The sequence below is a fragment of the Pollicipes pollicipes genome, unplaced genomic scaffold, assembly GCF_011947565.3.
Source record: "Pollicipes pollicipes isolate AB1234 unplaced genomic scaffold, Ppol_2.1 Scaffold_3087;HRSCAF=3621_pilon_pilon_pilon, whole genome shotgun sequence".
Taxonomy (NCBI): Eukaryota; Metazoa; Arthropoda; class Thecostraca; order Pollicipedomorpha; family Pollicipedidae; genus Pollicipes; species Pollicipes pollicipes.
Genome location: NW_023596225.1, coordinates 23,143,723 through 23,155,355, shown reverse-complemented (window position 1 = coordinate 23,155,355; position 11,633 = coordinate 23,143,723). Strand labels below are relative to the sequence as shown.

At 48.8% G+C, this 11,633-nt stretch overlaps 1 protein-coding gene across 1 annotated transcript; it reads right to left on the bottom strand.

Annotated features, from left to right (window-relative positions):
• Positions 1–913: 913 nt before the first annotated feature.
• On the bottom strand, positions 914–11,237 carry LOC119089906 (putative G-protein coupled receptor B0563.6). The gene is made up of 4 exons (XM_037212712.1): positions 11,229–11,237; positions 9,569–9,662; positions 1,774–1,986; positions 914–1,107 (listed from the first exon to the last, which is right to left on the bottom strand). The coding sequence occupies exons 1-4, from the start codon at positions 11,235–11,237 to the stop codon at positions 914–916; spliced, it is 510 nt and encodes a 169-aa protein (XP_037068607.1).
• Positions 11,238–11,633: the final 396 nt, after the last annotated feature.

The window sequence follows — 11,633 nt, the reverse complement described above, 5'->3', positions numbered from 1 at the left end:
TAGATCTCTACGAGAGAGAGAGAGAGAGACGAGAGAGAGAGAGAGAGAGAGAGAGAGAGACGAGGAGAGAGAGAGAGAGAGAGAGGAGAGAGAGAGAGAGAGAGAGGAGAGCGAGAGAGAGAGATGAGAGAGAGAGAGCGAGAGAGAGATAGAGAGAGAGAGCGAGAGAGAGAGAGAGAGAGCGCGAGGCTCTCTATCTCTCTCTCTCTCTCTCTCCACTCTATCTCTCTCCCTCCCTCTCTATTTCCACTCTCTCTACGTTCACTTTCGCTCTCACTCTCGCTCTCACTCCCACTCTCACTCTCAATTCCACGCTCACATTATCACTTTCCCTGCGATATATTAAACCTACCTGCTGAGCATGCGAAATCGGAAGGCCAAATCTACATAGAACGAGTTATCACGCAAGAAAATATACTAAAAGGATAAGGATTTCCAGCACTGTCTTGAGGGGATGAGTTTAACGATAACGTAAAATTACTACACGATTCGCTGATACTCTTCGTCCGCAACAATGGTCAGCACAACGCAAGGTCAGCGTAAAGTTAATTTAGTTTGAGAGACAGCGGAATAAAATGTGTAGGTTAGGATGGCGTTGGCGGAAAATTACTCCAGCAGATAACGTGCACAGGCAATGACTGAAGTAATATTGCAAACCAGTTTGTGTATCGCACAAACTGATCGTTCATACTGGTGTATTGAAGTGCATGAATGGAAGTTACCAGTCATTCTACAAGCATGACCCCAGCACTTGAATCGCTGAGCTCAGCTACAAACACTGCAGGGCTGACATATGACTGGGCCTTAATCCACAGGGCAGACCGAGATTGGACGCAAGAGCACTCGGGCCCGATCATTCCCTTTCCGTGGGAGTGAGATGAAATAACGCAACAAGAGCGTTTATACGAAGAGCTCACCTGATCAGTATCAGCCTCTCAACGGTAACCATGACGATGGTCGCTATGGAGACGGTGGTCGAGATCGAGCCGACGCCCAGGTACAAGTACACTTCGAAAATCTGCCACCAGTAGCTGGCAGCGGCAGCGCCCTTGGCAATGCCGCTGAAGAATATCAGAAGACACGTGACCAGATCCGCGATGGCCAGGGCTGCGAACAGGCAGATCACGTGGTGTTGTCATGTGTCTGAGCCGCGCTGTTTATCTTCGGATATTGGCGTCATTCGTTTTGTTTTGTCGGCTGAAATGGCAGACGGAGTGGACGGGGCCGCGCGGCAGGTGGCCGCTGCAGATGAGGCCTGGTAACGAATGGGCGCAGCAGCGGGCCCAGCATCGGCAACGACACAAGGGCCCAGCGCGTCCAACCCGGCCGATTGATGCTGTGGGCGGCAAGACGATTGATGTTTGAGTTATTGTCAGTCACCTCACGCCGAACATGATAATTGTGGGTTCGTTTACAGATAGACCAGCAATATACCCACGGCGACAGCAGTGTTTGACCATGTAAATATTTGGGCATGGAGGGCGATGAAAATGCAGCTTCTTCCTTGCAGAACTGCCAGACCGTGACCAGCCATACTGATTGCCAACATTCAGACTCCTAATTTTAAAGGATATGACAGCGTAATTCCAAAGACCCACGGAAAGTACATGGATAGCGCGAAGACCCAAAGATTACGCGACATGACAGCATATCTTAAATCGTCATCCACCCAATCAGCTCACTGTGCGCAGGGGTTCGCCACAACCAGCACACAGCACCAGGACGGCGTGATCCTGCCCCCCCCCCCCCTTGATGTCCCCCCCCCCAGCTCACTTGTGAAGTATATATAGATGGAGGCCTTCATCTGACCGCGCGTAAGCACTAGCAGGTTGAGCGTGTTTCCCAGCACGCCGCACGCTGAGATGGTTGGGATCAGGATGTTGTAGCCGACATACTCCAGCCGGACGACGCTGTCTTCGGCGCCTGACACGTTCATCGTGGCCATGACCTCGGTGACCTTGCGCTCGACTCCAGGCGAGCGGTACGCTGCGGAGGGGAGTGGGGTTAGAGCGGCGAGGGCCAGTGAGGAACATATGCTGGTTAATTGATTTATCGTGCATCGCTGTGGGTTGCGGCGAAGCTGGCTGTATCACCACACTGCCATGTGGGCTACCAAGTCATTGCAACGATGAACGGCACTGTTATCATAACGCAAAAAAAAAACAGATACTGGCAGATGCTGTCAAACGGATGGATGCATGATTGTATGGTCAGAGTACCAGAGCTGAGATGTAGACTTCCATGACGACATTAGGGCCACGAAGTTATGAAAACTGGGAATCGCCGCGTCTTGTTGATACTTAAGGTTTCGTAAAGCGTCCTAAGCATCGTTAGTCTTCGCTTCCACAAGCACTCGTAATATGGCATCCAGAAGACCGAAACAACTATCAATTCTGACCTTCGACACTATGGCTTCGTTTAAGCAAAACTTTTAACTGCTTATGTGACACGTAATTGTAGTATCATAAATCATGGACAAAGGAACTGGAGCTGTTGAGGTGACATGGGCTTGCAATGTGCCGCCACAGGCCATTTCGTGGGGCCAGGTTTACCCCATATCAGCCTCACAGGGCTTCTCAACCATTGGTTCACATGACGTAGACCAATGCAGCCATCCAATGGTACTTTAAACGTGTCTATGCTTTGGTCATGACTCCAGACAGTCGTAGTTGACAGTGTCACAGCAAAAAATGTCCTACACGAGCTGACTACAAAATAAACATATTAACACACCTATAACTTCATAGCAGGTTGTAGCCACAAAAACCATCGTCCAGAGTCATGGTTGACTCAACTCCACATTAATCGAACGATCCCATGTTAGCTGGGGGCTGATTCATGATTGGTGCTTTCGCCGTCGATCGTCCAACACTTCCCACACCTAAAGACAATGCTCGATATTTGAAGACATTGAGGGAATTACTGGGCATGGTGGAAAAGCTCACTTGCAACAATAAGTATGCTTTTAAATGCAAAATACTGACTGAAATCACGAAATTTCAACACTTAGTAAAATTACTCCTGAATATGTCATCGTTGGACAACGTCTGGGAACACTGGCGTGACGTCAGAGTCGTTGCCAGATCGCCAGTCGCTGTAGCGGACGCAGCGACTCGCTTGTACGTTGCGTGCAGGAAGATGGCGTCAGTGGTCTAGGCGTGTACGTTATTAGCGGCATCTGGGGGCGTTTTTGCATTCTTTTGTATTGTTCTTGTATATTTTCCATGATGCCATACTTTTAGTCGCATTTGCGCTTTCGATTAGTGCGCTATTCACCGTGCATTCGGCTATCAGCTTCACTGCACGTCAAAATCTGTAGAACTGCCCAAATGCATATGCTATCCATTACAAACCGCGATAATATGATGTCCTGCATATCGAATAACTTCGCATCAGACTGCGAAAAATAGTCTGCACAAGTTCGCGTACATCTAGCTTCGAACGACCATTTCAGGTCGTAAGAAGGGCATAACCGTGAAATGCAGAGAATGATCATGAACATGACCATATCAGTTCAAAGACTCATACAAGTATGAGCCAGTCTCTTAAGGACGTCCCAATTACTGTTAAAGGGAGTGTCTTACCGTTGGGGCATGTTTCCAAAACATACTCAACATCCGGCACCTGCGTCTAATAGTCACACGGGATAGTGTCAGTGCAGCTCGATCAACATGTAATACGATTATTCATTTCAGTTATTTTCGAGTCCAAATTACGCTGTAATCGCTTTGCAACAGCACTACACTTCTTCTTTTCCTGTAAGCCCCAGAAAGCGTTCCGAGTCTGCGACAACCGCAGTTGTCGCGATCGCCGTTGTCATGACGACAGCGTAATCTGCTGAGGGCCGTTGTCAGCTGTTACGGGTTAGAGACACCACTTTTCTTACGCTACTACCGGAGACATACTCCATGGTAGATCATCATAAGAGCCGCATACCGCCTTGAAGAAACTGACGGTGAGCAACGTTCTTCAAGCGGGCGAGCTTCTCACGACATGAACAGAACCAACGGTAGCGTGCAGCCTTGCATTGAACGCCTTGAACCCACAGCTACGCCGCGAAGCGTGCATTGGAAGTCACTCGTCTCAAATGTCACGTCGGTTGAAAAAGCCACGTGGCAGACTGATCACGTTCGTCGCAAGGTGCTGAGGCCAGCCACGATTCTTATAACGAGTAATAAGCCTACTTATTTGGTACTTTATACTGTTCAATATGTGAAGTGAAACCTGGCTGAAACAATTTGTGAATAGCACTAATCTGAGGGGCATCGGAAAAAAACACTCTGTCGCCACCGATCTGTAACGTCAGCAGATACATAGTAGTGTATTTCTGTCATCCGCTACCAAACTATCCTGGTTGAAGCTACTATGTTTGAAAACATTGCATGGCACAACTTGTGCAACGAGACGCCAATGCTTCGGCATGCAATATATATATACATGTACACTTAGGGTTATTTTCGAACCTGTATGGACATGTATAACGTGATGTTCATTCAAGTTGAGTGTGTACTGCTGCAACTAACTCAAAAAGCAAGAATTCAGTCAACTCTGACTTGAATCATGCGAAACACAACGGACTCGAATGGAACTTGATTTACCAATATTTGGTGTGCCCCTTGATGTGAATCTAATCTCAATCGAATCCAGCACCAGTCCGCTGTCGTCATCCCTAGCGGTGTTGAGACGCGTGGCGACAAATTACAGGCTGTTATTGAAACAATCAGCGCATTGCCCTAAGGCGCAATTCTCCTGACCGCGCGGCCGCCCGGCGGGGCTGATTAAAAGGGACGGGCTTCCCGGCACGGTTCGTGGAGACCTCCAGGCAGTGGCGCCCCGGCATGGGACATCGCGTCACGCGCTAATGCCTCAGAGGCCTCGGAAAACACCACTGCCGTTCAGTTACGAGGACACGTAGTGTTCAGCCAAGAGCACCAGAGATGTGTGCTGCATACTCGATCACTGGCGTGGTGTATGGCACAATGAATTGTATTGAATGAAGTTCTTACGAGTGCACGTCTTCAGATTGAAAGATTGCTTTGCGCTCATAATGCAGCGATTATCCCAATTTCATTATGTTGGAAGGGCCATTCCGCTGGAAACACAGTCGTCCTGCTCGGCCTGCAAGCCAATCAAGTTACGTTACGAGGTTTCGAGATAAACGCATGTTAAGTGCAGTTGAATGTAATTAAACTGATGCCATTAGACGCCTTCAGCCGTGCTGGTCACAGCCATGAAACCAGCAACGTGCGCCGCAAATTTGGTGCGGGAGGAAAGGGAGAGGGGGGGGGGGGGGGGGGTTAGCTCGCCCGGCTCCACAGTGCCGCAGAAGTGAGCTGCGCCGCAGTGACCTCGCTGTAGTCTAGCCACCGATCAGTGGAAACAGATAAACCCGCAAGTCCTGTAGGTGTGTCATTGTGGGCGAGAATGTGTGATTACTGAAAATGCATAGTGTAACAGGCTCAGCATTCATGTTGTTACATTTTTGCATTTAAGTACTTGACTCCATATTTAGTTGTCACTATTCTTTAGATGTTTTGCGTTGATTATAACATGCCATTTGATGAAGTGATAAGGTGAGAACAGTCGTAAGAGGCAAAACATATCATGATACGCAAGTACTCTTACACTCAGGGCTCACTGAAGGTAACAAAAAATACAAAACGTGTTCGGCGACTAGTCCTTATCAGTTTGGGAGTAACAAACGCAAACAGTGAACACCGAAAATTTTGAATAAATTACGCACATCACCGAAAAAGAATTTAAGCCACGCGGTCTGCCTGTGTTCAAAACCCGGTGCCTCATTTAGAATTGATGTTAAAGGTGGTGTTCCACATTTTTATGAGCTTTTGAAATGAAATAACCATCTGGGAGATCATGTGGCGTAGTTCACTGCCATGCCTTGCTTTATGGGAATGCTTCACTTTTGAAGTTACTGAAGCAAACATCAGGTACGTTGAAACAGGCTCACTTGTAACTATTAGTATGATTTTTAATGGAAAAGACTGCTCCAGACGGCCCAAATATCTGTATAGTGAATCTACTCCTCAATGCGTTGTGGTTTGATTACGTCATAGTGTCTTGCACAATATTGATTGAGAGCCAATTGACGGCCTTTATATCTGGAAGTCGTGCTCATGAACGCCAGATGGGAACGCCCCGACAATGTTATTTTTTGGTCTTGGTACCTGCATGACATGTGAAATGGCAGGAATTGAATGACGTTATCATGACGTCATAAATGCCAAGGTGGCTTTGAAATACTGTCCCGATATATCTTTCCTATTTTCGCGGGCGTATAGCTGAGAAACCAGAGTGGCTGAGGTCAAAAGGTGGCCGAGGTCTCGCGGCCTCTCCGCTCCGAGCGGCTCAGAAGTCGCACACTTCGATAGGGGAATCGGGGAATGGCGTGGTGCCAGTCTTGAGCCATACATGTCTCACGTCCACGAGCTGGCAAAACTAATTCGGCTGTTTTTTTTTCAGGTGTTGTGCCACATCTCGGCGCTGTGCAAGTAGGGACGTGATCTCATCTCAAGGAGCCCAGCAATGTACCGTTTAAAATTTCGGTGCATATCACTTTGCAGGACGAGTGGGTGAGCTGCCAATCACTTCACTTGGTGAATCACTCGGTGCCACCAAGATCACTCGGTTGCACCAAGAATCACTTGGTGCAAGGTTTGCATTCGTACGTGTCACGCGTTACGTGCGGACGAGCCAGCAAAGTTGCTTTTGCTCTTTCTGACCGTTTTGCACATTTTCTGCCCTATCTTGGCGCCCAGAGCACCTAGAGACGTAAACCCACTGAAAACATAAATAAATAAATTGTCCACAGTCCCAAAAAATGTCTTCTGTCTGCTTTGACATCCTAATCGGAATGCCGTAGGGCTCTAAAACATGCAATAGCATGCTTCGGCCGTATTATTATCAAATACATGTATTTTCGTCAAATTTGAAGTGGGCGCCTTGTTGTCCTCTGATCGATTTATTGTGGAATGACCCAGCTTAGACTAGTCTGCAATGCCCCAAGTTCTTATCACGGTTCTTTAAGTTGAAGAATATCTTATGGCACCAGGTTAGGAATAGCTGATGGAATCGTGGTATTCGTATGTATATCGAGTATATCGGTGATGAATCGGCTTCCCTGTTTGGACTACGATGCAGTCCCATCGCAGTACTCATCCGAAATGTTGGACCGCCCAACTGCAATGACTATCTCATATCACGCGCACGCTATCAGCGTTAGTGCACTGGAAGTTGTTGAATGCCACATGCACGGTTGTCCACTGTCGCATGGCCCATCGAGAAGACCTTATGGGGGCAATTCGACCAAAGGTCGGCTTTGCTATGCTTTATCCTGCGTCTAGAATGCAATGTGAATGTGATGTGCGTTCTTGATCATGGAGGTTATACAGATGCCATGTGAGCCACTTGAAGCATGTACGACCATGCCATTCCAGCCAGATTGCAAGTGCAATAAAGTTCGAAGTCGCGATAATGCCAGCGTGCGCATTACCGAGGGCCGTTCTGACTAGCTGGTGACGGCATTGTCAATGCTATTCAAACATGGCTGCAAGTCAGGACGTCTTCCAAAGTAGGCGAGGAGGAGTGGGGGAGGGGGGGGGGGTAGGAAAGGGCAACATGGCCCTTTTCGTCATCGGTTCTATCGTCGTAGATATACCAAGCAAGGGAGAAAAGGGACATTATAGATGGGTTATTACGTCAATGAAATAAACTGTTTTTTTTCTGGTCTGAAGTGGGCCACCTACGTCTATCTCCGTTGACGTATGCATTGACCACCAAGGACGGAATCCTATCGGTACCTGTTTTTACAAACAGGCTTCTTTATTATCACACAATGATAGGAAGACGAAAGGGGCGCCTACCTGTGGCGTAGAAAAATATATTCCGGTATTAATCGCGCCACGTTACCAGAAATAGAAAATGAAAAAAACTGTAAAAACACGTTGCATCCGAAGCATTGCAAGGTAAATTCATTTCACGGTGTCGAGACAAGAAAATGACGCCAAAACAAGCGAGCACCATCAGTAAATACTTTCAAAAATTGTGGCTGAAATCACCTGCCAGAAACAGAAGTTATTTTGGACAGCACAATCCACAGGCAGGCACAGGCCTGTGCACGGCTTTGTCTCCATGCCGCACCGTGCAATGAATCACTCAGTTTAAACGCTCAGGTTGGCTTGTCAGGCCGGTTTACAAATTTTGTAATGCGACGGCCGCATTCCAAATTTTGTTAAGGGGATTTCATTTGCAATGAGATAAGTTTCAAGACCATTTCTGATTCTTTTATACAAAATATTTCTGAAACTTATTCAAATGACCAAAGTTGATCTTCAACACGCTTTTACTTGCGTCGGCAATGATGCCGCGACCTTGCGAAATCAACTTTTACCGTGGCAAAATTCGTCAGATGACGTAAGTTTCCCCGGCAATGCCCTTGCTAACAAGATTAAAGGCAACCTTGGGTTGAATGTCAATTTATGCACCACCCAATTCATGCATATATACAAAAGGGGGACATTGTTTCGGTGCAGACGCACGGGCGGAAAGGCGAACTGTCTCCAACTTCAACCACCAAGCACGAAAGGCACCCCTTTCCACTGCTACATTTCAGTTACTGGACGGCACTACTCACTGCCCCCCCCCCCCCCCCCACATCGTGTAGGCCTCTGTTTGTTTATGTTTGGGATTGTGTATTGGAGAGGATAGCACGGGCTTCAGTGCCCGGCACGAGACCACTGGGGTTGGGGGGGGGGGACGGGCAGCGCGAGTGACGCACCGGCTTCGACCATGGACGAGCAACCTTGGCCCCTTTACCTGCCGGAACCGCGGAAATGCGTCGCGTATCAGCTGCTCGTTCTACGCTTTTCGTACCGCTTTCGCCATTCTGGTGCTTCAGTGTTATTGTGGTTGTTAACCAGAGACGCACTCGATCGGCCCTTACAGACAATGCAGATTCCTGAGACTGGCCAGCGTAACTGATAAATTAAAAGTATGTGGGTCGATTTCCTGCGGCGCCCGCTGTTCCTACCAAGAGGAAAGGCAGGCATCGCCATACAGTCTCTGCAGTTGAATACGTCCTGCAGCTCCAACAACAACCTAATCTTGCTAATAGCCTCCCGGTCTTTCACTCTAGGCGAATCGCAGGAGAGTAGAGCTTCTTTAACTCTTAAAAGTAGCAACATCTTCCGTTCGTAAATCTCTCCCCAACGTCCTGATCACATCGTGTTATTAATCGCCTGCTTCGCGCTGCTGTAACACTGCCCATTTTCTACGTACCATCCGTGTTTGCGCTGGAAAAGTAGCCAGACATCCATGTTTGCCAGGCATCCTGGTGAACATAAACCCTTCCCAAGTCCATTTCTTAGAACAGACCCACGGCTTTCTATCAACGGCACCGAGCCCGCGCTCAGTTTTGCATGAAACTGCAAGTGTCTGAGACCCGGTCAATGCAAACCACGAGCGTCGATGAGCCCGCCTCTGGGTCCCTCAGGTGCGCGCCGCGGGGCCGCAGCTGTGGTGCTGCGTCACGACACGGCAGCGGCCGGCCTACCTGCGCTGATTTCGTCGGCCTCGTCGCGTCGCGATGCACGGCGCGCACGCTCGCCGCGGCGGGACCCCCGGCGGGGACTGCGGCCGTGCCGTCGCTGGCAGCACGGCGCCGCGAAACCGGCGCAGGCGGAGCGACGCGCGCCCGGCGTCGGGGGAGGTCCCGGCAACTGGTGACGCGTTGACCTGTGACCCGTGGCGCGGCACATGACCTTCGAAGGTCTGTGACCGCACAGCGACGGTTGTCTGCCCGCGACTTCTAGTCTGTACACGATTGCAAACTTTTCATGAAGTCGTAACAGGCAAATTGTTGCTGGAATGCTCCTACACCAATCCACAGGTCGAATGACACTAAAAGTCGTCAGCTATAGGTCTGTTCAGTACTAGTTTTTGGAGCTTTGTATCAAACCTCAATTCTGAATTGCTTTGTTTCACTGGAACATCATGCATATCAATGGCCAAAATATTTCAGAGGCGTACGTAAAACAGTAACGGGGATGGCGTTATAGGCGTTGTGTGTGGTTCTAGGCCACATTTTTTTTTTAGAGAAAGCGAGAGGGAGATGGGAAACGAGACGTAGAGCAAAAGCGAGGGCATCATGCGTCTCGGTCGTCAGAAAACTTCATAGGCGTTCATAAAGCATTAACAGGAATAACGTCTCAGGCGTGATGTGTGGCTCTAGGCCCCGTTTTTAGGTAGAGATCAAGGGCGGAAGAGAGAGAAGAGAGATCTGCTTATCACGATCTTCTCGTTCGTCCTTTTTTAGGCTGCTGCCATCATACAAAAGGACGAGAAGTCGATCCGAGGTATCGTGCCCAGGAAGTGCCAGCTTGTGGAACGTTATGACAAAATTAAGCTGATCATTTTCTACCGGCGCCCTAAAGTGACCAGCCCTGTTATGAACAACAACTTGTCCCAGACCCGGGTATGCTGAGAAATGACCAGTGTTGTGTACCAGTTTCGCTGCAATATCGGTGCCTGCGCGCGCCGTCCGTGCGATATCTACCCAGGTCACGTGACCAGGGACCTGGGGCAGGCGCATTACGATGCACCTGCAAGATGGAGGTCCTCGTCGCCATCTGAAGGAGGTCCACAACAGCCGACTGAGTAGATAGCCCATGATTAATAGCACCATCATTTTCGCCCATTGCTCTGACAGGTGGAAGCTTCGAAGTTCCGGAAGCACTGTACATCTGCGACAACGACCTTGTCGTTAACCGCCAGGTCAACGCGAGACGCACACTCTGCTTGTCGGCGGTGCGCCGCCTCAAACATGACGACATATGCTTGTGCGTAATGACTTGAGTACTTCCAGGCGATTAAGACTGCTCTAGCCAACAACATTTCATTATTTTGTATAAAGAACTCCTCAATGCATCATCGTTTGATTTCGTCATGAAGCGTTTGTATGACGTCAGAAATGCTGCTGGATAACCGTGTCAGAATTGGCTCTGTAGCAGACGGGTTGACTCACCTGTGGCACTTCAACATGCTGAGAGGTGGCACTTGCCGGCACGTTCTTGCTAAACCCTTATACTGTTATGTGCGCTTACTTTGCCATTTTGTGTTGTTCTTGTATATTTGTTCGTAATTTCATATGGCTTGCGAACATTTATATACTTGGGTATGGCGCTATTTGAATGATATATGGTTCCCGACCTCACTTCCGTCATGGCTCGCACCACTACCCAATTTCCTGTATTATGTAGCACAATTTTTAAATTTTTGCTTACCAATTTGGTCCGAATCCTTCGAATGCATGGATTTCTGGGACCAGCACTCACGCTAAGCAGCGCTTGTGTGAGCCCTGACCCCCACCATCCGATCGCGCAATTCCAGGGAACGGCAGAATTTAATGGCGGAAGCTTTACGTGCCGCAATGCTCGGCACGGTCCGTCCTGCCCCCAGACGTCAACTGACCTTTAGCACGACCGCTGCTGCCAAGGGCAAACAGCGAGCGCCCTAAAGCGACTTGAACCCATCCCGCCACGGGTGGATGGATTCAACACAAAACGTTGTTTATGTTCGAATCTTGCACTCAGCACATTAAAATGGCTAAGACCAACTGA

What these genes read in the sequence shown, in the direction of transcription:
- LOC119089906 (XM_037212712.1), bottom strand. An exon ending in GGCCGACGAAATCAGCGCAG is followed by an intron (nt 1,987 to 9,568) that starts GTAGGCCGGCCG and finishes TCCCCTCCGCAG; the next exon opens with CGTACCGCTCGCCTGGAGTC. An exon ending in CATCTATATATACTTCACAA is followed by an intron (nt 1,108 to 1,773) that starts GTGAGCTGGGGG and finishes GCCTGTTCGCAG; the next exon opens with CCCTGGCCATCGCGGATCTG.